At 33.0% G+C, this 25,202-nt stretch overlaps 2 protein-coding genes across 3 annotated transcripts in view; one reads left to right on the top strand and one right to left on the bottom strand.

The window, feature by feature from the left end:
* LOC145241367 (RYamide receptor-like) overlaps window positions 1-25,202 on the top strand; it is a 735,032-nt gene that overhangs the window by 695,667 nt on the left and 14,163 nt on the right. For both annotated transcript variants that reach the window (XM_080104240.1, XM_080104241.1), the window contains one exon: window positions 18,571-18,780. In XM_080104240.1, coding sequence (XP_079960366.1) covers window positions 18,571-18,780 — 210 coding nt within the window. The remainder of the gene's footprint in view (window positions 1-18,570; window positions 18,781-25,202) is intronic.
* The window catches only part of LOC145241368 (testis-expressed protein 47-like), a 381,126-nt gene continuing 380,066 nt past the window's right edge, over window positions 24,143-25,202 (bottom strand). Inside the window, exon 8 of the mRNA XM_080104242.1 lies at window positions 24,143-24,222. Within this exon, the coding sequence (XP_079960368.1) occupies window positions 24,158-24,222 (65 nt within the window). The 3' untranslated portion in view covers window positions 24,143-24,157. The remainder of the gene's footprint in view (window positions 24,223-25,202) is intronic.

The raw sequence follows: 25,202 nt of genomic DNA, 5'->3' as shown, positions 1-25,202 counted from the left end.
CAGGTCTTCTACAGCTACGTAATTTACAGAAACAAAATTTAAATCGTAATAATAAGGAGAAAAATGACAAATCCCTATTGTGAGGATTCCATTTTATTATAATAGCCCGATAATCAATTTGATTTACTCATAAATCTCTTCAAAATAAAAACGTGTAATTGGCACCGATCTCATCAATACGGTTGCTAGGCACCGTTTTGTCAAAACATCAGTAGCCTTAGATTGACGAGACTAAAAAACAAATGAACTCTAGTTTTTATTTTTTTTTCAAATAATTGAGTTAATAGGACATAATTCCAAGAACATCAATTTACTTAATAGTTAAATTAATTTATAATTAAATTAATTAATGAATTAATTAATAGTTAAATTAATTAATAGTTAAATTACTTAATAGTTAAATTAATTAATAGTTAAATTAATTAATAGTTAAATTAAATAATAGTTAAATTAATTAATAGTTAAATTAATTAATAGTTAAATTAATTAATAGTACTGACTTTTTACCTAAAGGATAGCAAGAATGCGTTTTTTTCATTTTCTGTCTTTAATTGTCAAATTTATCTTTTAAAATATTGAATTTATAGGACAAATTACTAAGAAAATTAATTAACTTAACGATTAAATTAATTTTTGAAAACAGCAATATCATTTCGGTTTCATCACTCGGATCGTAAAAGTTTGATTTCTTTGATGTTATCACCAGAACCGGTTCGTATTTTCTTAGTTTTTTTTAATTTTTTGTTATTTTCTCTAACCATCCTCAACTTTCTTATATTGTTCCTGTTCGATTATGATACTGATTTTTTTTCTAACTATTTTCATCTGTATTATATAAATCCTGGTCAATGTCGACACCAAGTCTTTTTTTTACATTTTATGGCCACTCTCCTCCTGTATCATATATTTATTGTTCGTTCTTTACATTGAATTTCGTAGATGCCACTCTAGTATTTAGTCTTTGGGAGATAATGCGGTCTTTGGTATTTATTGGAGAGTGATGGTGTCTAGTTAGCCACATAGCTAGTTTTGGGATAGACTTTTTGTCGGCCAACCTAGAACCCCCTTCCTTTCCTATGTCTCTTGAAGAGTTTAGCTCTTGAATTAGCCTGTTTTGAATCCAGGGGGTAGCATGCTGCTAGTAGGATATCTGTCTGGTTTTATTTGTCTTGAAGTGATTCTCTTTTTTATTTATTTATTTATTTATCATGCCTTCTATAGGTCCACACAACAAGCACCTTACTATTTCTTATAGTAAGATCAAAAGTCTCAGATCAAAAATTCCCGAAGTTCAGTCCTTTCTTTTTCTTTTGCACAAATATCCTCACATTCTTGCTTTTTGTGAGACTAATTTAGATTCTTCTATTGATAGCAATAATTTACACGTGGAAGGTTATTTGCTTCTTATCCGTTTAGACTCTTCTGTGCATTTGCATGAACTTGTTATTTTTCTTCCCAAGGATTTTCCCATTCTTGAATCTCTCGGATGTTCTTTTATCTATTTATTTTTATACGTTCCATCTTTGACAATGACTGCTCTCTTGTTGATGCTATATTCAACAGTATTGATAATGCACTACGGCTTCATTCGTCAAGCTCTATCTTAATTTCAAATTAATCACCCCGAGAAAGTCGGCAAATAAAGACGAAACGTTTATAATCATATAATTTGGTTTGTTCCGTTTTGATTATATATATATATATATATATATATATATATATAGTCATCCACATACAGTACTGTATGTATATATATATATATATATATATATGTATATATATTTAAAGGAGATTAGAACAATAGTCTAAAGAGCAGAGTGTATTTTAATGTAATAGTGAAATTACTAGTTTAATTAAAATACAGGAAAGAAAAAGTGCTCGTTGTAATTTAGATATATAATAAGCTCGATAGGTAAATATCCTAGAGCTAATTTATTTATCAATCACATTACTAAATATATATGTATATATATATATATATATAACATTAAGAATGTGAGAGAATATATAATTATTTCCACAGCCAGACAACGTCGCAGCTCACAAGAGCCATGACAGCCAACAAATCAGAAGTACAAGACCCGAGTTTCGCCTTTACTTAGCCTCATCAGTTAGGCACAGTCCCGAGTTCTGATATGTCTAACTGATGTGCGCAAATGAGGGCGAAACTCGAGTCTTGGACTTCCAGTTTGTGGGCTGCCATGACTCTTGTGAGTTGTGACGTTGTCTGGTTGTGGAAATAATTATATATATATATATATATATATATATATATATATATATATATATATATATATATATATATATATACAGAGGAATTCATTGTTTAAAACACTCGATAATAAATCAAAGTATAACGGTTAGAAAGACGAGACGAGCGTGAAATAGCTTTTAATAAATATTGTTTTTATTACAGTTGCATTTGACAGACGCCAAAAATGTAATTGGACATATAAATATCATTTTGATTTTACTCCTAACATCTCAAGTAATGCCAAGATTACCACCACTCTGGCATATAAAGGGAGGAAAAAGAAAAAACTGCTCAATTTCTTGAAGATGAATATTTTGTTAATCTAAAATTTGAAAGAAAAAATCGATTTTATTTTTAATAAATATTTATTAAAGACAATTTAACACTTGTCTGGTCTTTCTAACCGTGAAATCTTAATATATATATATATATATATATATATATATATATATATATATATATATATATATATACTCGGGTTTTTTATTCAAAAGTAATGGACTAATGAATTCAACGAGGTTGTTAGATAGTGCTCAATAAAAAGAGCTGATAATGCTTGTTTATTGTTATATAAACATGGTCACATCCTGCTGCTACAAATAGCCACTTGTTTCAATCAAACAACAGATATCATCAGGCAGCGACTTGATTATTCAAAAGTTCAATGAACTTTTGAATAGTCAAGTCGCTGCCTGATGATATCTGTTGTTTGATTGAAACAAGTGGCTATTTGTAGCAGCAGGATGTGACCATGTTTATATAACAATAAACAAGTGTATATATATATATATATGTGTGTGTGTGTGTGTGTGTGTATGTGTGTGTGTGTGTAAGAGAGGCGTGCAAAAAGAAATGCCTCCTATTTTTATTCCGCACAAATGGATCAGAAGGGGTTGCAAATCGAATTGTTACTATAATGAACTTATGCATTTATGATCCGAAAGTCATTCCTCTGTTGCAGATATTGACGGTGTGAGACTGTAAGAAAGCATCCACTGTCATTGACGTGCATAAGAAATAGAGATGCATCATTAAATGTTTGGCAGAAGTACATAATGGTAACTATGTAGAAAAATAAATTCTAGAGTGCAAAACGTCGCTCGTTTTAATGACAACACTTCAGTTTTCGTAGCTCTTCAACTCTTGAGTTTAACAAATAATACGTGATAATTTGAGAACGCTTCTCGCATATGATAATATTTTCATTAACACAAACAGAACAATGGCACTACACACTCCTGGAAATGTTTCGGTCATTTGCTTTAATAAGCTTCTATCTTGTCGATGTAATTCCAGACATGGCGTAACAAATTCAAAAATAATTGCAAGTTTTTTTTTTTTTCAATATCAGATTTTATAATCATGCTTATATTCCTTTATTTTTTTAGAAGCATTAATAATAAAAAGTCAAAACCCAACCATTAATAAAATAAACTTTGACAACAGCAGCCGAATTCTCCACCTATTCTAACACGATATAGGTGAAGAGGAAGGAAAAAAATTAAAATCAGGCGAAACTACACATAGTAAATTAGTAATAAAAACAGTAAAACGACAGAGAACAAATCAATCAATAAGTAGGATGCACAGGAAGAACAACCCTGACGATGGTCAATCGAGACCGAAAACGTTCGGTAAACTAGGGGACTTTATAAGGACTTTGGATCTCACAACAAAAATACTTGTACGAAAACAAGAAAAATTCGAAAGAAAGATCATAAAAAGAAGAACGAAGATCCTCTTCAATAAAATATGCGCGAATAATGAAATTCTGCCTATATATATATATATATATATATATATATATATATATATATATATATATATATATATATATAGTTAGCGGAAGTTTCTCGAGAGCTTTTTCGGCTATCATCTCGTCAGGAGAAAATCGATAGCGTACAAAATAATAGTGTCGAAAAATAAAGAGTTCTAATGGGGAACTTATTAAATGTGCCAAAAGTACGGGGGCACTAAAATAAATTTATTAACGTTTAAAAACGATTAAAATATTGGCACAATGAGGGAGGGGAAAAAAGCGGGAGAAAAGATTCAAAGCTCCCCAAAGAGAAACAATGCGTTGGATGTTTCTTTTTGCCGGCACAAAGAAGGTTGACGCACCGCAATAGAGACAGACTCCAAAATCTTTAAATGGTTTTTGGAGTCCGCTCTATGTAGCACCTCGAACCAATCTATTTTATATTTATCGGCACAGCACGGGTTGTCAACCAAATGTTGGCCAATAGCAGAGTCCAAGGCTGCAGAAGGAGGGAGACCACCAGACCCCATCCTCCCTTGTCTGATCTTTGATGGAACATGCTCGTTTATTCGTGCAAGGATGTTCGCCCAACATAACCAGCATCGCACTGGCATTTAAATTGATATACAATATTACTATTTTGGATGCAAGGCAAACTATCCTTGCGAAAAGACGGAAAAGCAGGTCTCGTAGTTTATACCAAACGCAAGGACACAGAATTAAAGCAGTCGTAAATACTTCTGCGAATCTGTTTGGAAAGTCTATTACTCTTTTCCCCAATCCACGGTAATTTTAAATAAACCGGGCATTTTAAGGGTCCAAACTATTTAGGGGATTTAAAATCCGCAACCTTTTTGAAAATACAGTCATCAATAAGGTCAAGAGGATAACCATTATATATATATATATATATATATATATATATATATATATATATATATATATATATATATATATATATATATACGGTAAACAAGATACTGAAAAAGAGCGAATAAAGATTCTGTGGACAAAGATACTAAGCAGTAAACCACATTATATGAGCATGTAGAAAATTAGTATAAAATGAATATAAAAACTGACAGAAGTTAACTGTGAAAATTAATTAATTTCAAACACACGAACCAAAAATACTGTTATATGTTTTGTTTTACAAGATCAATTGTCGAAGGTATACATGATTTTAAACGTACTTGTTATGATACTTATTTTTACACACACACATATAATATATGATATATATGATATATAATATATATATATATATATATATATATATATATATATATATATATATAAAATAAAAATTACAATTAAATTTGCCAAAATAATCCAAGATGGTAAAACTAAAGTATACTATAAATATTAAAGAATTAATATTTATACATTAATCTCAACCAGATGTAAAAGCTCGATAAAACCAAATAGGAGATAGAGCTTATAATAAGAGTAAACAGTTAATAAAACATGTTAAAAAGTTCATATATATATATTAAAAAGCACTTTGAAAAAGAGTTAAAAACATATTTAATCTGAAAAGGAAACACTTGATAAGTGCATAGTCCTTAATCCGCGGAGTTTTATATATATATATATATATATATATATATATATATATATATATATATATATATATATACATATATATATATATATTATTTTCCTCAAAGAACTTTGTTATGTAGTGAAGGCTCAAGGAAAACAATTTGAATAATACTTGTGCTATATTCTTTCTTCGGTATTCGCTGATCATTTTCTGTAATTGGGTTTTGTAATAAATTATTTTATTGGGGTAACATCTGCGTTTTATTATGTAACAGTATTTATGCACAACCATGTATAATAAAGTTGTATTTTCTTTTCAAATAAATAGAAAAAAAAAGAGTTTTTAATTTGAATATCAATACACAAACAACTTTTTTAAAAAAGTATAGATTCTGCTTGTTGCTAACTTAGTCTGTGTGTTTTGCGTTGAACACAGCCAAATAAAATTTCTGAAGGCCGAACTGCTTCAAAAAGGATAAATTCGATCATTCTTGCTTTAAAAAGGACAATCTGGGAACTAGGGACGGATATACGAATGTAGTTTTATTTTCGAATACCCTCTATATAATATTTTACTTGTTCCTTCAAAATTTAATTAGTACATGACGCTTTAAAAGGGCATATAATATTTTTGAAGGGCAAACTGATCTTTAAAAGTCGAATTTCGCGAATTCGTCTATGAAAGAGCAGTTTGGCCTTCAAAAGAACAACCTGTTAACCCTAAACAAAAATATGAGAGTAATCTCTCTTGGATGTAGCCACGTTTTCAAATATCATTATAATGATATTATATGATCACTGGCGGGGGGGGGGAGTAACCCGGCTTTGTCCTGTCGTAAAATACGCTTAAATATGATATTTTAATTTGTCCAGATTTCGTATATATTATCGTAGAGTAGTCGTGATTTGAAAAGTAAAAAAAAGTACTTGGATGCCATCAGTTAGAATCAAAACCAAAAGAAAAATGTAGCATTTAAAGCTAGTGACGTTACCACTGTACCAACATGAGATGCATATGAACTGGTTAAAATTAAAAATTAACAATTAACAAAATGCATAACGATTTTTTTCAATTTTGACCCCTTTTTTTACCCCTTAAAATTTTAACTGGTTAAAGGGCCATAAAAGAACGGTCCATAAAAAAATCCAATTATTTGAGGCCCTAGCGTCGCTCTGCGACTTTAAGTTTTGGAAGAGACAGAGTTTGAAAATAGACAGACAGACAGATAGACAGATGGACAAACAGACAGACAGACATATGACCTTTTATATATCAGATTATTGTGATATTTTAAAAAAGAAACCCGTACTAATTTTGATATGCATCGATTGTTCAAATAAAAAAGAAATCATCAGAACGTTACGGTAAAAAGGGAACATTCAAAAGAGACAAAGAAAAATGAAAAGCAGTTGTAGCGCTGTCGTTACGTCGTAAATGAACAAACAAATAAAACACATAAATAAAATATCCGAGTCGGCATTTTTTTTCCTTTCTCAACAAAAGTTTATTATTATTATTATTATTAGTAGTAGTAGTAGTAGTAGTAGTAGTAGTAGTAGTAGTAGTAGTAATATTGTTATTGTTATTATTATTAATAATATTATTATTATTATTATTACTATTATTATTATTTCTACTAGCACTATTATTATTATTATTATCATTATCATTATCAGGATTATTATTATTATTATTATTATTATTATTATTATTATGTTTGTTGTTGTTATTATTATAATTATAATTATGATTATGATTATTATTATCGTTATTTTTGTTGTTGTTGTTATTATTATTATTGTTATTCTTGTTGTTATTATTATTATTGTTGTTGTTATTATTATTATTATTATTGTTGTTATTATTGTTATTATTATTATTATTATTTTTATTATTATTATTATTATTATTATTATTATTATTATTATTATAACTGTTTGGACACTCGTGTGAGGTACACTTTTTCTCTTCGACCCCTGCGCCATTAGTTGCCTTCACTTCACACGCTCATTTGCTTTGACGTCGACTTTCTTTCTCCCCCGCGAGCACCTGTTGCATTTTTCTCCTTTTTCCTTCCTCTTCTCGAACACACTTCCTAATTTGCATATGCGCGTTTTTCTGCCACTGCCGCTGCTTTTGCTAATCTTTTTGCATGCTGGCCATACTTTGCTGCTGCTGATACTTTTCAGGCGCTCACACGTACTATGTTAAACAGAATCTGTCAGTAAGCGCTTAATTAAAAGAGTAAATTAAAGATTGTCTCTTACAACGTGTTTATAACATTAGTTGTGCATACTAATTATAGTATGAAAAGTGAAATTTTCAATTTTAGTTAATGAAATAATTGATTGGGTCGATATACACATTTTTAAATCATTGGTAAATTGGTAGAAGTGCTAAACGACGCTTAAGTTTTGTAAAATTTTATTAATATAGCAGTTAAGGGGTAGAAATTGTTGAGAATTAAAAAAGTTATATCTATTAGGTTGGTGCAAGAATAATGTTTTTTTTTTTTTTACGTTCAACTTCAAAAGATCATAACTCTTTTCATGATTAATCGACATAAGCACGAGTGGAATCGACACATTTTTGCCAACGAGAAACAAATTTATTCCATTAGAATAGAAATCCGGAATTCTGGACGAGATGAAGTCATTGAAGGCCGATTCGGCATCATCTCGGCTTTTGAAGCATTTTTCGCGCAAAAAGTTGTCGAGATGCTTGAAAAAGTGATAATCGGTGGGCGAGAGGTCTAGTGAATATGGCGGATGAGGCAGAGTTTTATAGCCCAATTTGTTCAACTTCTGCAGGGTCATGTAGGAGAATTGGTCCCTTCATATTGCTCAATCTCAGGCACATACGTTGAAGCTTCTGGTGCATTTCATCAATTTGTCGGTAGTACTCCTCCGCTGTAATCGTGTCGCCCAGATTCAAGAAGCTGTAACGGATGAGACCACCAAACAGTCAAAATATCTGTGCGTGAGGTCTCCAAGCTAATCAAGAACCTTTATTCCAGTAAGCAACTGGCCCTGACGGAATTCCAAGTATAGTGTTGAAAAAGCTTCAACCAGAACTTGCCCCCATACTTACAAAACTGTTTAAGCGTTGCCTTAAGGAGAAGTGCTTCCCAACATCCTCGAAAACCTCATCAGTATGCCCTGTATTTAAGAATTTAGGTGACAACTCATCTCCCTCTTGGTACAGACCAATAAATCTCCTGTGTGTCATGAGTAAGTTGATGGAATCCATATTAAATAAATAAGTAGTCAACCACCTCGGCAGAAATAACCTTCTTAGTGACATGCAATATGGTTTCTGTTCTGCTAGATCTACAGCAGATGAGCTAACGGTTATATCTTATAGGATTAGTGAATCTCTCGACAAAGGCTTTCTTTCTAGGGCAATTGCTCTTTACATATCAAAGGCCTTCGATAACATATGTCATAAAAGCGTACTTCACAAGATTTCCAGCTACGGTATAACTGGAACTTCTCAATTATTAAATCATTTCTCTCTGATAGACTCATAAGAGTAGTGGTTGATGGGCAGAAATCAGAGGCCCACAGTATTAATGCTGAAGTTCCTCACGAATCCACCCTGGGCCGAACTCTCTTCCTGGTCTACATCAATGATCTGCCAAGACACATACTTAAATCATTCGTTGATATCTATGCTGATGACACGACCATCTATGGCAACACATCAAAGGCCGTAAATGTCAAAGTGCTCTCTGATTTTTTTCTCCTCTGATCTTGAGCACGTGGGACAGTGAGGGAAGAGGTGGATGGTTACTTTTAATGCATCTAAAATCAAGCTCCTATCTTTACATCATCAACGCTCTGATACCCATCTGCCATCAATTGAAATGGATGGCTCTCGTCTTGGGGGGGGGCTCCATGTTTTAATAAGCTTCTGGGTTTGACCTTTACTCCTGATCTGAAATGGACACGTACATCAGGTCTGTTGCCAAGGTCGCTGGGAGGATGGTGGGATCCTTCTACTGCTCCAGAAGATATCTCACTGCTGATGCAATTCTCTACCTATATAAAATCCAATTACGTCCAAGGATGGAGTACTTTTGCCACATCTGGGTAGGAGCTGCTAAAAACAGCCGATTCTTCCTTTACATAGTACAAAATAGACTTCGTGGTTAGTGGGGGATTCCCTTTTCTCTTCCCTGCAACCTCTCTCCCACAGAAGAGACGCTGCAAGCCTGTCTTTGTTTTATTATTATTTTCATGGCAGGTGCTCGTCTTAGCTCAAATCTCTGGTCCCCCCTCGCCAATCTTTCACAAAAAACACCCGTCTAACTGAAACCACTGTCAATAATTTTCCCCACTCTTTATCTGTACCTAAATCAAAACGTAGATTCCATGAACAAAACTTCTTTCTTAGAAGTACACGCATGTGGAACTCTCTTCCGTTTGTCTTGGAAGTCTTCAAGTCCAACATAAACAAATTTCTGATAAACCGCTCCTTTAAGTAAGACACTTTATCAAATCTCTATTACTAACGATTACTACGATACTATCCCATTGTTTACTGTACACGCAATAACCCTTATCCCCGAGTGGCTTCCGGGCCTTGATAACTTGTGACTACCGACTGTTGAACAGCAACTTCTCAGGTGGTTTTGCGAAGATCAGCTCCAATTAAGGCTTTCAGATGTTCGTTATCAACCACAGTCGGCTGGCCGCGATCGTCTTCATCTTGGAGGATCTCGCCATCATTGCGAAATCTCTTGAACCACCGTTGTATCACACTTTCGTTAGTGGTTCCTGGGCCAAATGCATCATTGATATGATGAGCTGTCTCGGCAGTTTTTCGGTCTAGTTTGGACTGGAACAATAAAATCGTGCGGATTTGAATTTTGCCCATGCTGTTGAAAAGCCTGCAAAAAATGACTGAAGAGATTGAGAACGGTAACGAATAACACGATTCGATAGAGCGAAAAACCGCGCTTCAAAATTATATATATATATATATATATATATATATATATATATATATATATATATATATATATATGTATATATATCAATGCATTAAATCTAGAAATCTTATATAAATTAACATATGTGACAAAAACGATATTGTTTTGGCACCAACCTAATATAAATCCACGCCTATGAAAGTATGCTGACCTTATGCATGTAAATACGTATATCGACACCATACCTGCAAAACAGTTAAATATGTGGAACCTAATGGGATGGGTTGAGGTGGTATATTATTGTTCAGATCTGAGATAAATTGAAGTTAATAACTGATAATAGAGTGAAAATAGTTATACTAAGAGGAATATTATGTGATAAATAATTATGTTTGGTTTACAAAATAATGTTTAGGTTGCCGAGGAGGTCTTTTTTTATAATGCCTACAATTTAAAGAGGTTTCTTGTTTTTTTTATATTTAGTAACTTATCTTTATCTGTGAATCTCGTAATATATCATTTTTCAGCAAGACATAAGTTATAAGGTGAGTTAAGGTCGGTACATATTTTAGCTTTTCACAGGATACTCCATTTCACAGTTGTTGTAAATTTTTTTTCAGTTAGATCATTATAATATAAAGTGATGTTTTTCTTTTATAGTTTGGATTCTCGAAGTAGCATTTAAGACCAGTGATAATTAACATTGCGAAAAGTTAATTAGTTATCGATCTATCTGTCTATCTATCTATTTATCTATCTATTCAATCATATTCTTAAAATAGTATATATTGGGAGTTATATATCGTTTATTGAAAAAATGTAGCAATGGGTTTAAGCTGAAGGTGTTTACATAAATTAGCTAGATTAAATATAAACAAAATAACCTTGGTCAGGCAGACGTAGAAAGGTCACACATAAGGGATACGTGTGATTTTTGAATGATGACGTAACGGAACTGGGGTCAAGCGGTTGGGAGCTTTAGTTAGTCGCGAATTGGAGTTTGATCACACAAGTTAACAGACGTAGTTGAAGCCAGGAAGCGAGGCTGGGAAGAATAAACATGTAGACAAGAATTGTAGACTTTTGTGAAGACCATTTGAGACAACTGAAATAAATTTATATTATAAAAATATAAAGTGTTGTTCTGTGGTTTCACAAAAGAAGGAAGAACAGATGTCTCAATTGGTTATGATGTTGATCATTTCATGTTTCATCACGCAAGCAAGTGAAGATAGAAGAACTCTTGAAGAACTCATGAAGAAAGAAAGGTATGAAGCATATATCATTATTCTTATATATGAACTGTAATATATACCCGTGTGATAACTCTCTGATACACCATGACTCAGTTTATACGTTGATATCATATCCCCTGGTTAAACAATATACATACAATTTATATGTTTATAACGGTGAGGTTACAATAACAATATCTCTCACCTCACTATGTAATATCACTGCTTTGGGTGCCAATCCACACCGTACTATACACCAATATTTGTGTACTCTTTGGTGGATATTGTAGTTTGATTATGGTACAGAAGTTATCAAACGATTTCTATTAAGTGAATATTCCCATTTATTCAAGCAGTTATATGATTTAGTTGATTTAGTTGAGTTCAATTCATTTGTATTGTTCAAAGATTACCTATTGTGTTTTTTAATTATTTTTTATTATTTTTGGCCAGTACGTGATGAATAATTTGTGTCGTCAATTATAAAATGAGGTTATTTCAGTTTACTCGTAAATAATCTCAGGATATTTGCGTTGTTCTCGCGATTATCACAAATACTGCCTTTACATATCAAAGGACTTTTTAAAATATCTGAGCTACTGAGCAGCATTTACTGATAGATAATACTCTCGATTATCTTCCCTTTAATCTTCCCCATTATTTATCTATCGTTGTAAATCAAATTTATAAAACGCACTATGTCTGTCTGTCTGTCTGTCTGTTTGCCTCCATATTTTCAAACTGTCTCTTCCGAAACTAAAAGTCGCAGGGCGGCGCTAGAGACCTCAGATGATTGGATTTTTTTTATGGACCGTTCTTTTATGGGTCTTTAGCCGAGTAAAATAATTTTTAAGGGGTCAAAAATGGGTCAAAATTAAAAAAAATATATGCAATTTATGCATTTTTTATATTCATCTTGGTTTATTTTTAATTAGTTTATATGCGTGTTAGGTTGGTACAGTGGTAACGTCACCAGCTTTGAATGCTACAGTTTTGGTTTCGGTTTTGTTTCTAGCTGATGCTACCCGAATTCTTTTTTTGTTACTTTTGAAATCACAACTCTATCATAATATAAACGAAATCTGGGTAAATTAAAATTTCATATTTAAGCGTATTTTACGACGGGGCAAAGTCAGGCGCCTCTTCCCCACCCTCGCTAATCATTTTTAAGTAAGTGAAGATATAGTCACACTTTTACCTAAATTTATTCTTGTTATATATCAATTTTAGCTTTTCTGAAAGTTTTAAAACAAGAAATATGTATCATTTTATCACTAATGGGAGCAATGGAGAATTAAACCGTAAAACAAAATTAAATCAATTGTTTTGAAAATTGAAAATTAAATTCATTTTTTTTCTGATTCCAATACCCCAACAATTCCCATTGTTTTTTATTGTCGGTTACAATTGCGATTAAGTGTCCCAACACTATTAATGGCGCAGAGGAAATTGATCGATTTATATTGATGTGAAGATGGCCGATCTCCAGTATATTAAATACCGAATAGACTAATAGAGTCTTCCAACGTGATGAAAAGCACTTTTCCCTTTGGTAATAATTGAACACTTTCATAAGGATATGAGTTTTTATAAGTGAAATGTTGTCAGGAGGAGATTCTTGGGGAATTTGGCGACAGCTTTGACAATTATTTGACGTCGCTTATAATTTTGTTGTTCATCAGAGAAAGAATTACGGGAGTTTCACTGGCATCTGAGAATCGAAATTGCTATACATTCATGAGCTAAGAATTTTTGTAAGCCGACATGGCAGAAAAATTCACATTCATAAATACATACACACATATAAATACGTATATATATATATATATATATATATATATATATATATATATATATATATATATATATATATATATACTGGGTGTCCCAATAAAAAGTATACACTCTTTAAATGACCATAAAACCAAGATTTATTATAAGAAAAAAACGTTTCATACATCAAAATACTGTGAACAAATATAGAAACCAGTTAATTATCGAAAGTGTTCAAATTATTGGCCATTGTGGTCCATGAACGGCTGACAACGCTCACTGATTGAATCGAAAACGTTCCTAATCAGTGCAATTGGTATGTTGACACATCTTCTTTCAATGGTTGCTTTCAACTCATTCATTGTAGCTAGTTTTGTGGTGCGAACCCTGTGTTTAACATTCCCACCCACCTCCAAAAAGAGAAATATCCATTGTAGGAGGGGTGTGTCAAATCCGGTGAGCGTGGACAGTACTCGATACTTCCTCTTCGTCCTATCTGTTTCACAAGTGAATATCAAAATATGCTCTTACGTCATGATGATAGTGGGGAAGTGCTCCATCCTGCTGGAAGTGCCATTCTTTATTCTTAAACATCTCTTGGAAACGTGGCATGGCGTATTCATGTGGCAAGCTGAGATAATTTAAAGAGTGTATACATTTTATTGAGACACCCTGTATATACTAGCAGTTCAGCCCAGCTTTGCTTGGGTCGTATGTTCATAACTTGCCCTACGTGTGAATACACCTTATGAAGATTTCGAATATTTAGACCAAAATTTGTCTGGGTAATTTCGTAGAGACTTCAGAGGTAATTTTTTTTTAAACTTTGACCCCAATTTTGAACACTTAACATTTATTATTTTGGTCTCAAATCAAAATACAAAGTTTTACCCATGTCCGAGTTACCTATATCTAAAATCTCAATTCTTTAGACCCAAAATTGGCGGAAGAATTTGGTAGAATCTGCAAAGGTCGACCATTTCAACTTTGACTTTTTGGCAGCCAAATTTCCGCCTCAAAACTGATTAAAATGCTTGCATGTCTGAATACCCGTTATGTATAAATTTCAATTGTTTAGATCCAAAATAGGCTGAGCAGTTTGCTAGACACCACAAAGGTCAAATCTTTTAAACTTTGATCGCTTGGCCGTTCAAATTTTCCACCCAAGCCGATTAAAAGGCTTACCCTATCTCTGAATACCCTTTATGAACAATTTCAAATGTTTAGACCAGAAATTGGCTGAGTAATTAGTTAGGTAGAGACTGCAGAGGTCAATTTCTTTCAAAACTTTGACTCCAATTTTGACCCCATAACATTTATTTGGGGTGATGCTCAAATCAAATTAAAACGTGTACAAGTAACCTACATTTAAAATTTCAAGTGTTTAGACCCAAAATTGGCGGAGGAGTTTGGTAGAGTTTTCAAAGGTCAAATCGTTGAACTTTGACCTCTTGACAGCCAAATTACTGGCCGAAAACCGATTAAAAATATTTTCCCATATCACAATACCCCTTATGTCAAATATCGAGTCTCTAGACCGAAAATTGACAGTTATTTGGTAGTGAAATGTACACAGACACACACACACACACACATTTTCACTTTTATAGATACATACATCTACACATATGTGTGTGTGTGTGTGTGTGAGAGAGAGAGAGAGAGAGAGAGAGAAATTAACCTGAAAAAGTTAATATTCAAATAAGAATAATAAAATATAAGAATAAGAATAAGTTTTCAAAGGCACCGACAAACTATATTTTTGTGAGGATCTCTTTAATCAAGAATCCAAAACTGGATTACATCTTCGGTATCTCTTCGAATCAATTACAGGCATTAAAAACTTTCTTCAGGAGTATTTTGCCCACGATTGTACCGGATTTTTATTTTTGATACATTTTATTTCGGCGTACTCTTATCTTCTTTGGAGTATTCTTGAGCAGATTTAATTATAATTTTTCTTTTTTTTTCAGTCATTTCATATTTTTCTTCTTTAGTCCCCTTTTTTGTTCTAAATTCCTCATTATTTCCTTCCTTCTTTATTCTAATTTTGACCTTCTTTCATGCTCTCTTTCCTTTTTCGCCGTCATATTATTCCTCAATTTTTCCGGGTTTTTTTTTTTCTAATTTAAATGTATATGACGTCGCTATTGTTGTTTTAGCCTTATTTTTGTATAATGCCGACTTTCTATTCTCTTTTAATAAGAAGCATTTAGCTTCGAAATGTCTATAGCGGTTTCTCTCTCTCTCTCTCTCTCTCTCTCTCTCTCTCTCTCTCTCTCTCTCTCTGTATATATATATATATATATATATATATATATATATATATATATATATATATATATATCCAGGCTTGAGATATTCAAAAGTAGAAACTAATAAACTCAACGAGGTTGTTAGATAGTGGTCGATAACAAAAGTAAAATATATTATTATTATTATTATTATTATTATTATTATTATTATTATTATTATTATTATTTATTCGAAGGTAAACAGTCACAAACAGTTACTTTAGGTCGCTATAAACAGGCATCTCTTTCAGTCAATGCGACGTCATCAGGCGACCCTGAATCATTCATTAGTTTCAAATGATCTGAAATAAGAGCAAGGGGAGACTTGATTCCAAATATTTCTCATGTGTTATATCTCCCCTCTTTGGTTTTCAAACATAAGGTAAATTTCGTAGTGTATAAAGATTATTTGATACTGGAGATATTCATAGTCGTACTCTATTTCCAAACGAAAGGGGATAAACATATAAGAAGTCTCCCTTTGCTGTTAATTCAGATCATTTGAAACCATAGCAACAAGTTTTTGTCTCCTCTCCATCAAGACTAGATCAGATGTTTGGGGGAATATATCATTTTACCTTATATATATATATATATATATATATATATATATATATATATATATATATATATATATAATGGTATTCTGAAAGGGTTGTTTACTGCTTTTTTACTTTAGAGGTACCAGATTCCGGAAAACGTTCTACCTCAATAGCTTCTTTCCTACGATCGCTTGCCTTTGAAATTCTTTCTTCTTGTTTTTTCTTACTATAATGACATGCAGAAATCTAAATGTAAAGTGAACAAATATCTTAGTTCACAACTCTATTCTGATGATATCCCTATAAATCTAGCAGCTCATCATAGTTACCCTTTATGTTCTAGTTGTGAAATGCTTTGAATCAGGTAAATAAAAGTTTTTAAAATTTAGTTTTATTATTTTTGTAATTCTTCGGACTCTTTCCATTGTCAGTATTTCTAACTTAAGTTTTTACTACACACATTTGAGGGCTCTAAATCTTTTTCTCCTTGAGCGCAGGAGTGTTGAAGGCAACCTCATCCTCGCCTACAACATCTTTCATGGACGGTGCGGTCTGGACCTGGACTTGTTCTCCACCCCTGCCTTGGATCGCGGGCTCCGTGGGCTCGCAAAAAAGGTCTACCTTAGACGCCAAGCAGCGTTCTCGGTCTGAGTGGGATCTATCCGATCCCACTCTATCCGATGAGCTCATAAACCAGCCCACACTACAAGGCTTCAAGATGACGTTGGACAGACGCTGGTCAGACCTTCACAGTTTCTCCTGTATAGTTTCTATTTGTACATAGCCCCCTAAATTCTCACTTTTCTCCTTGTAAATGGCAATCGATTGTGCGGTTATTAGATGAATGAATGGGGGGAAAATTGCAGTCATCACAAGAAATAAAAAATAAAAATGAAATAAAACATTCATGTACATTTTAACTGGAGAAAATAATAGCAGATGCAGTTGTTAGAGTCAAAAAATGGTTTTTCTCTTGCCAAACTCCGGGGCAATTACTTCTCCATCATTTCGTTTAGTAGACGTGATAAAACATAAACTGTCGTTTCCTTTTTTTTTTACTTTTTATTTGGGCAATTTAGAACCTGGACATATCTCAGCAAATAAATATGTCTAAGTCACTGTTTAAAAACAGATAAACACGAGTTGGAATGGAAAATATAAATAGAGAATAAAATCTGACTTCAACGAATTATTTGATACATTTATGGGAAGTCTAGTAATAATGGTGGCCGTCATTGCAAACGCTTCGTGCATAATAGCGCGTTTATGTGACGCCATTTATCTGGAAAACAAATATTTTTTAACGATTCATGATAACCAACAAGCTTACCCTCTCTCTCTCTCTCTCTCTCTCTCTCTCTCTCTCTCTCTCTCTCCCTCTCTCTCTCTATCTATCTATCTATATATATATATATCTATCTATATATCTTTCTCTGTATATATATATATATATATATATATATATATATATATATATATATATATATATATATATTAGTAATCATAAAACTCTATGGACCGTCCAGGCGTTGTTGCTTGCTTGCTTGTCTGCTTGAATCGTGTAAAACATAATTTTACCAAGAATTGTTTACAAGTTTACAAGTTTTGGTTTCAGTTTTGATTGTTGCTGATGGCACCCTAATTATATTTTATTTACTTTAGAAATAACTACTGCATATTGGGTACAATATAATATGCAATAATCAATAGAGAATTGACTATATATAATATATATATATAAAATCTGTATACATTAACATATTATATTTAAGCATATTTTGTGACCGTGCAATGCCGGGCGCATCAGAAATAAATACCAAAAGCACATATTTTAACGTCACAATACTAAATAGTAAATGGTAATATTAAAACAAGAAGAAATGTTGTGTTTTATAGTTGAGGATTGGTAATTTGTATTATTTGAATTATTCAGACTACTATTTTCGCTTCGGTTATCATTCTCGTTATGATTTCGTTGATTTCACCCTGGACGACTAACGGAATGAGAAAAAAGTACTCTCCTGGATAACATATAGGGAGCAGTTCATAATTTCGTATAGACTGCCGAGATCAGCATAAAGATACCCGAGTTCGACAAGATGCACCCTACGGTCGAAGGTTACATCGGCCGAAACGTTATCAGTGTATCCAAAATGTTATTCTTGTAATAATACAAAATATAACTAGATTCTAATGAATTATCGGAGTTTCTTTCACTCTAATTCTCATTTCAGGTTGTCAAGATGTTGGTGACTATTGTGTTTCTCTTCGGAAGTTGCTGGCTCCCGATTCACATCTTTACCATGGTCTTGGACTACAATCCGACGCTGGTTAAAGACCATCGCAGAACGCTGACCATTTTGTACATTATCATCCATTGGCTGGCAATGGCCAATAGTTTTATGAATCCGATCATCTATGGATTCATGAATGACAATTTCCGGGTAAGTGTCCACCAGAAACATTTGTTTTTACAAATTCAGTACATTACAATTTTGAATTTTTGAGATGAGATATTAATGTTTATATTATTTGGATTAATCGGAAAATTGTTCTCATATTGGGTGCTATCCGCACAACATTTTGGTCGATGTAATGTAGGTGTCTAATTCGCGATTTTTAGAAGATAAAAAGAGGGTAGCTCTGCACGCTAAGGTTTCGAATTTTTGGATCTAGTTGGTAGTAAGTTTACACGAATTCTAAAGATAATCTAATTATCAGGGAATCCTAGGGGATATAATTTGTAATTATTATGATGAAATTTTAAATTAAATTCATCAACCAATTGAAAGTTCGTAAAAACACAATATTTTTTAAACTAAGAGGTTGCTGGATTCAGTATCATTAATCGAGTGGTATTCATTTTTTTTTTAACCAGATGTAGGTTTTAATTTTTTGATATGTTATCTTGCTTTCTTTTCTTTTTCCTCCTTTTTATCTGCTTTCAGTCATAATGATAATATATCAAAGAATTACATCTGGTTAAAAAAATAAATAGCACTTGATTGGCCATACTGAAACAAGCAAGCTCTTAGTTTCGTAAATATCATGTTTCTAAGAACTTACAATTAGTTGATGGATTTAATTAAAATTTTAATCATAGTAAGTTTAAAATTATATTCCTACAGTTTCCGATGATTAAATTATCTTTATAATTCGCGTAAACTTATTCCCGACTAGATCCAAAAATTCGAAAGTTTTGAGTGCAGAGCTACCCTCTTTTATCCTGCAAAAAAAAATGGCAAGTTAAACACCTGATAAATGTCGGGGGTTACATCGACCGAAATGTTGTGCAGATAACAATCAAGATGAAAACAATTGTCCGATTAATCTAAAAATACAGATTCGTACATATTCAGAATTTGACCCAATTTCGTGTCGTATCATCTAACAGGCTGTACGCGCAATTGCGATTAAGCAATTACTGTCAGCAGACGACAGCTTTCAATGAAATTTTGGAAGTTATTGCAACAAGAATTTTTTAATCACAAATGGGTTATAGCATGTCAAAAGATTTATTGAACAGACACATATTAATAGAAAAAGAAAATCTCTCTCACAACGATAGGATTTACAGGAAAGAAACATATTTGTTTAAACCGGTAACTGTCTTTGAAATAAAAAAAAATCATTTTTATTTTCATGTTTTAGTCGTAAAAATATTTATTTGTAAGTTTTCTCGTCGTACATAGAGAAAAGATTATTTGCTTGAATATTTTCTTGATAAAAACTGTTTTTATTGAAACTGAATATTTTTTCTTTCGCAGTTATTTACATGTTTTTTGCCGCAAAAGCAAAGGTTTATTTGAAAACTTTTTTGAAAAATATTTTTCATATAATTAGACTTAGGCTTACTACTTTGTTGTTCTACATTTTTTTTGGGGGGGGTATTTTGACTTTATCGTATGTAGCAGTCTCTGTGTCGACTTTTCTGGCTCCTTAAAAAACTGTTTTGTCCCGGGGGGAAATGTCATAAAAGAAGACTTGAACAACAGTGTTAATTAGAAAAGAATATATTATGTAAGAAAGTGAATACAAAGAAATGTGATCGGTATTTACCGACTTTTGAGGGGTTTTTTTGGGGTTTTTTGGGGTTTTTTTTTACATAGGCATCACCACATTATCAAGGCCCAGAGGCCACTCAAGGATAAGGGTTAAAGAGTGTACAGTAGAAATTGGACAATATAGTAATCATTAGTAATGAAAATTTGGTAAATTTGATAACTTATATGGAACGGCTCATCAAGAACTTATTTACTTTAGACTTGAACACAACCATATTGTAGTCAGCCGGAAAGCAGGAAAACGGAAGACAATTCCACAGGCGTGCAGTTCTAAGAAAGAAGCTTTGTTCATGGAATCTACGTTTAGGTTTAGGCACAGATAAAGAGTGGGGGAAATTATTGATAGTGTTTACAGCTAGACGAGTGTTTCTTGTGAAAGTTTGGCGAGGGGGGGACCAGAGATTGAAGCTCAGTTGAACACTTCCATGAAAATAACGATACATCAGAGACAAACTCGCAACATCTCTTCTGTGAGATAGAGGTTGCAAGGAGGAGAAAAGGACATCTCCTACGAGGCTACGAAGTCTATTTTGAACTCTATCAAGGCAGGACAAGTCCTTTCTAGCAGCTCCTGTCCAGATGTGGCAACAGTATTCCATCCTTGGACGTACCTGGCTCTTATATAGATAGAGAATAGCATCAGCAGTGAGATATCTACCGGATCGATAGAAAGATCCCACCATTTTTCCAGCGGCCTTGGCAACAGATTTGATGACAATATCTACTCACGCATTAGGCTGCGGTATTTTCCCACAAGAGTATTAAATCTATGAGTTTTATAATGGTTAGAAGAGTCCATTATTAGAAGAATTGTTAGAAAAATGAATGGATAAGACCTCATAAGAATCCTTTCGCAGCTTTTATTCCGTAAGAGGTACTTTTTCCTCTTTCGATCGATAGTTAAAAGATCCGTAGAACGTCATTTTCCTTCCCGATAGGCGGCGTTTTTGAGCTGGTTTGGGGGGTTTAATGTCGAAAGTGTCCTATGCCGTCACAATGACATCATTTTCGTTAAGTGCTTAGTTTGGATTATCAAACGGACACTTTCTTATTTGATTACCGTGTCTTTCATTCATGTATTTAAAATCTTGACTGATGTACAATATATTTTCGATTTTGTTTATTGTGCCCAGTTTCCAGAAAAATATATAGTTTTTGTAACTTTTTGCCGCCTGCTTTCTTGGTTACTCATTTTAAAGTGTCAATGAAGAGTTCCGCTTGGCCATCTGATTGTGGATAGTACTATGTAGTCGTGACATAATAAATTTATAAAGTCTCAAAGAACTACTTGAAGTCCATGGACACAAATTGAACCTCGTTGTCACTTACTAAGCAGTATATCACTCCAAACCAGGCAAATGATTCATGATAGAAATTAATAACTACCTCTATAGTGGGTCTCTTATATCTGAACACTTCTGGCCATTTTGTGTAGCTTTCAACCACAATTAAGTAATACCAATCACCAAGTGGCTATGTGAAATCTATATGAATTCTAAACCAGAGTTGGTCTGTTTTGGTCCATGGCTTAAAAGTTATTCAGGATGTCTTTACCATCAAAGTACAATATTTGCATGATTCGACCGTGTTTTTGATGCTTTTGTCCATCATCGGCCAATATACGTAACTACATATGAGGTTCTTGCTTATGTTTATTCCTAGGTGACCCATATGAAAATCTTTTATTATCCATTTTTATAATGCGTTTTTATGACAATCCTCTCGCTGTATAGTAGAATATATTAGAAGTATCAAATATAGGACAGTTTTTCCATGTGCGTTGACACACATAGAAAAAATGCCCTATATTTGCTGGCCTTTATTTGTGATTTTCTGTTATGTAGAACTAAGTAATTAATCTTTTTGTGCTTAACGTTTAACTTCATGAAGTGTGACTGGAAAGTTTCTGATATTATTGCGCATCATGGTTTTAATTTCACTATCGAGTCTTCAATAAGTTCACTCTATTTTGGAATCGACCTTGAAAGTCCCTCCGCATGACTGATCTGCTTGGAAGAAAAATTATCTAACTTGAAATTGTAATTCAACAGAAGTATTTCCTCTCAGCAGTTTGTTTGCTGTGAAGACTAGTAACTCTTTCTTCGACACAAAGATGGTCAATAGAGATTTACAGTAGGTTCAAAGTATAAAGAATTGTCCGTGAATATATCGGAGGAACTTTGTAGCTGCGAAGATTATTGCAAGCGCTTCTTTCTCGATATGTAAATAGTGTTTTTCTACAGGAAGCAGAGATTTTGACGTGTGTGCAATCGAGTTTTTACTTCCGCCCGGCATTTTATGTAAAATAAAGACCCCTATTCCGTATTAGCTCGTATCGCTAACAACTATTGTATCCAACTATGGGCCATAATGCGTAAGAAAAAGATCTGACATCAGTGAGTTTTTAATTATTTTTTTATCGACTGACGCCTGGCATTTAATTGCCCATGTCCATTTTTTTTATTAGCTCGTTCAGTGTGACCCGTGGTTCGTGCATATTGTGAATGACTACTGTCTATTAATAGTTCGCGAACCCCCAAAACTCTATAATATTTTAGAGTACTAGTATATCATTTATAGCTCTGGTCCTCCTCGGGTCTGATCTTTAAATGTTTTGGTCGATGCTGTGTCCAAAGTATTTTATTTCCTCCATGAAGAAATCACACTATCCTTTTATTTTTAAACTCAAATCCTCTATTCGAGAGAATCCATTTTAGGAATGATCTCGATGTTGTCCTCTGGTCTCCCTTATGGCAATATCGCCCAAGTATGCTATTCCAAAATCATAACTGCCCAATATAGTATCCATAATTTCTTGAAAAACGGCGGGCGCTATCTTAACTCTAAAAGCTAATCTTTTGAATTTAAATAACCTCTTATGGGAATCAATACAAAGCAACTTCAAGTTATTTTCCTCGACTGGAATTTGAAGGTATGCATAACTCAGATCGACTTTAGAGAAGATCTTTCACCAGTTGAACTTAGTGAAAACTTCTTCTGGCCAAGGAAGTGTGCACTGCTATTCTTTTAGTACTGAGTTCAAATCTGTGCCGAAGTCAGTGCAAATACGGATTTTTTTTTTTTTACTTCTTTTAACTTCTTTTAGACATATACGGTAAATTTTGCCCATCTAATTAAATTAACTTTCGATAGGATGCTGGATATAAAAGTCTTTCAAATTCGTCATTAATTTTCTTAAATGAAGCAACGATACAACGGTACGAAAAAAACAAAAATTACACCCCCTCCCTTCCTCCTTCCTTCCCTCTCTCGTTCTTTCTCTCGCTCTCTATCTTTCAACTCTTTAAAGTTCACATTTTTTTCTTAGCAAAAAAGTTCAAACACGTTTGTTTTTTTGTTTTGTTTTTTTTTGTCACATTTACTGTTTTTCTTGGAGAAAAAGACACATATAAGAAAAAGACACATCTAAGAAAAAGACACATATAAGAAAAAGACACATATAAGAAAAAGACAAAAGTCCGAAAAGTCAAAAATATCAAATTACGGATGCTTTTAATTTATAACATATTTTCCGTTGAACAATTTCATCTTTTTTATTTGATGCGGCGAACTGAGAGTTGTTGCAATTTTTAAAGTTGGTGCTGCGAATGGAGAGTTCGATTCTCAGAATTGCTTCCTAATCACTAAAACGTTTAATCTTCCGGGTTCTACGGTACCGATTCTCTGAATGAAACGTTGATAGTGTTTTTGAACAGTATTTTGTTTGTTCGAATATATCTTCGTAAGTCGATGTTGTTTAGGAGGGTCCTTTCAATACCACGTTTTTTTGCTTCGGATACCTCGTCACCAGTTGTTGTATCCCTAGATAATAGTCATAAAAGAAGACCAAAACAACAGGGTTAGGCAAAAAGAATATATTGTACAAGAAAGTGAATACAAAGAAACGTTGTCGACATTTGCGAACTGTTGAGTTAGACAGTCTGTTGATTTGCGTTAGGTTGCGATATTTTCGCTCGGGCGTATTGACTCGGGATTTTTATAATGTAAAGAAGTTCATTGTTATTGAATGGTTAAGTCCCCATGATCATAACCATGCCGGAAGATACCATCACAAAGTTGGGTCAGGTTTGGGATATTTAGTTGAATCTTTGGAATTTTTTCAAAGGAAATATTATTCTAGTTTGGAAGTTAGTTTCAATGAAGTTGTGCGATCTTTTCCGCCCACAGTTTTTCTAATTCACTTAAACAAACTATTGCACGTGTTCGTCTCCATAGTACGTTTTCTTCCAACTCGACAGCCTGTTTCTATCCAGTTTTTTTTTGTTGTTGTTTTTTTATGCGTCTTGTATAGTCGCATTTGCATAGAACCAGCGAGAGTCTGCATTACTCACGTGTGATCACCAATTACAAAAGTAACTGTGAGTCGCCATTTCTTTCTTTTTTTTTTGTCAAGCGACTAAACCCTACACACACACACACACACACACACACACACACACACTATTCAGGTAAGTTACAATTTTCCCTACAGTTAATAATCTATGACTGCATTTCATGTAAACCAAGGTTCATAATCAATATTTGACACCGATAAAATGTATTATTGAAGTTGAACTGCTTTCATCTTGGATATTAATCTCACAACGTTTAAAACGATATAACTTTAAACACAACAACCAAACAAAACCTAATCCTATGCAGCAACTTAAAAACAATCAATTATTTAATATATCTATTTTTGAAAGTTTGTCTTTTAAAAAAATGATCACGACTTATTAAGTACAAAAGCCACTCGAAGATTAGGGTTAATGAGATTGTATGAAATATGAAGACTATTATGA

This window comes from Euprymna scolopes, chromosome 20 (genome assembly GCF_053919585.1).
Source record: "Euprymna scolopes isolate OS-2025 chromosome 20, ASM5391958v1, whole genome shotgun sequence".
NCBI classification, from domain to species: Eukaryota; Metazoa; Mollusca; class Cephalopoda; order Sepiida; family Sepiolidae; genus Euprymna; species Euprymna scolopes.
The sequence above is the reverse complement of the archived record's forward strand: the minus strand, read 5'-3'. Positions and strand labels throughout refer to the sequence as shown.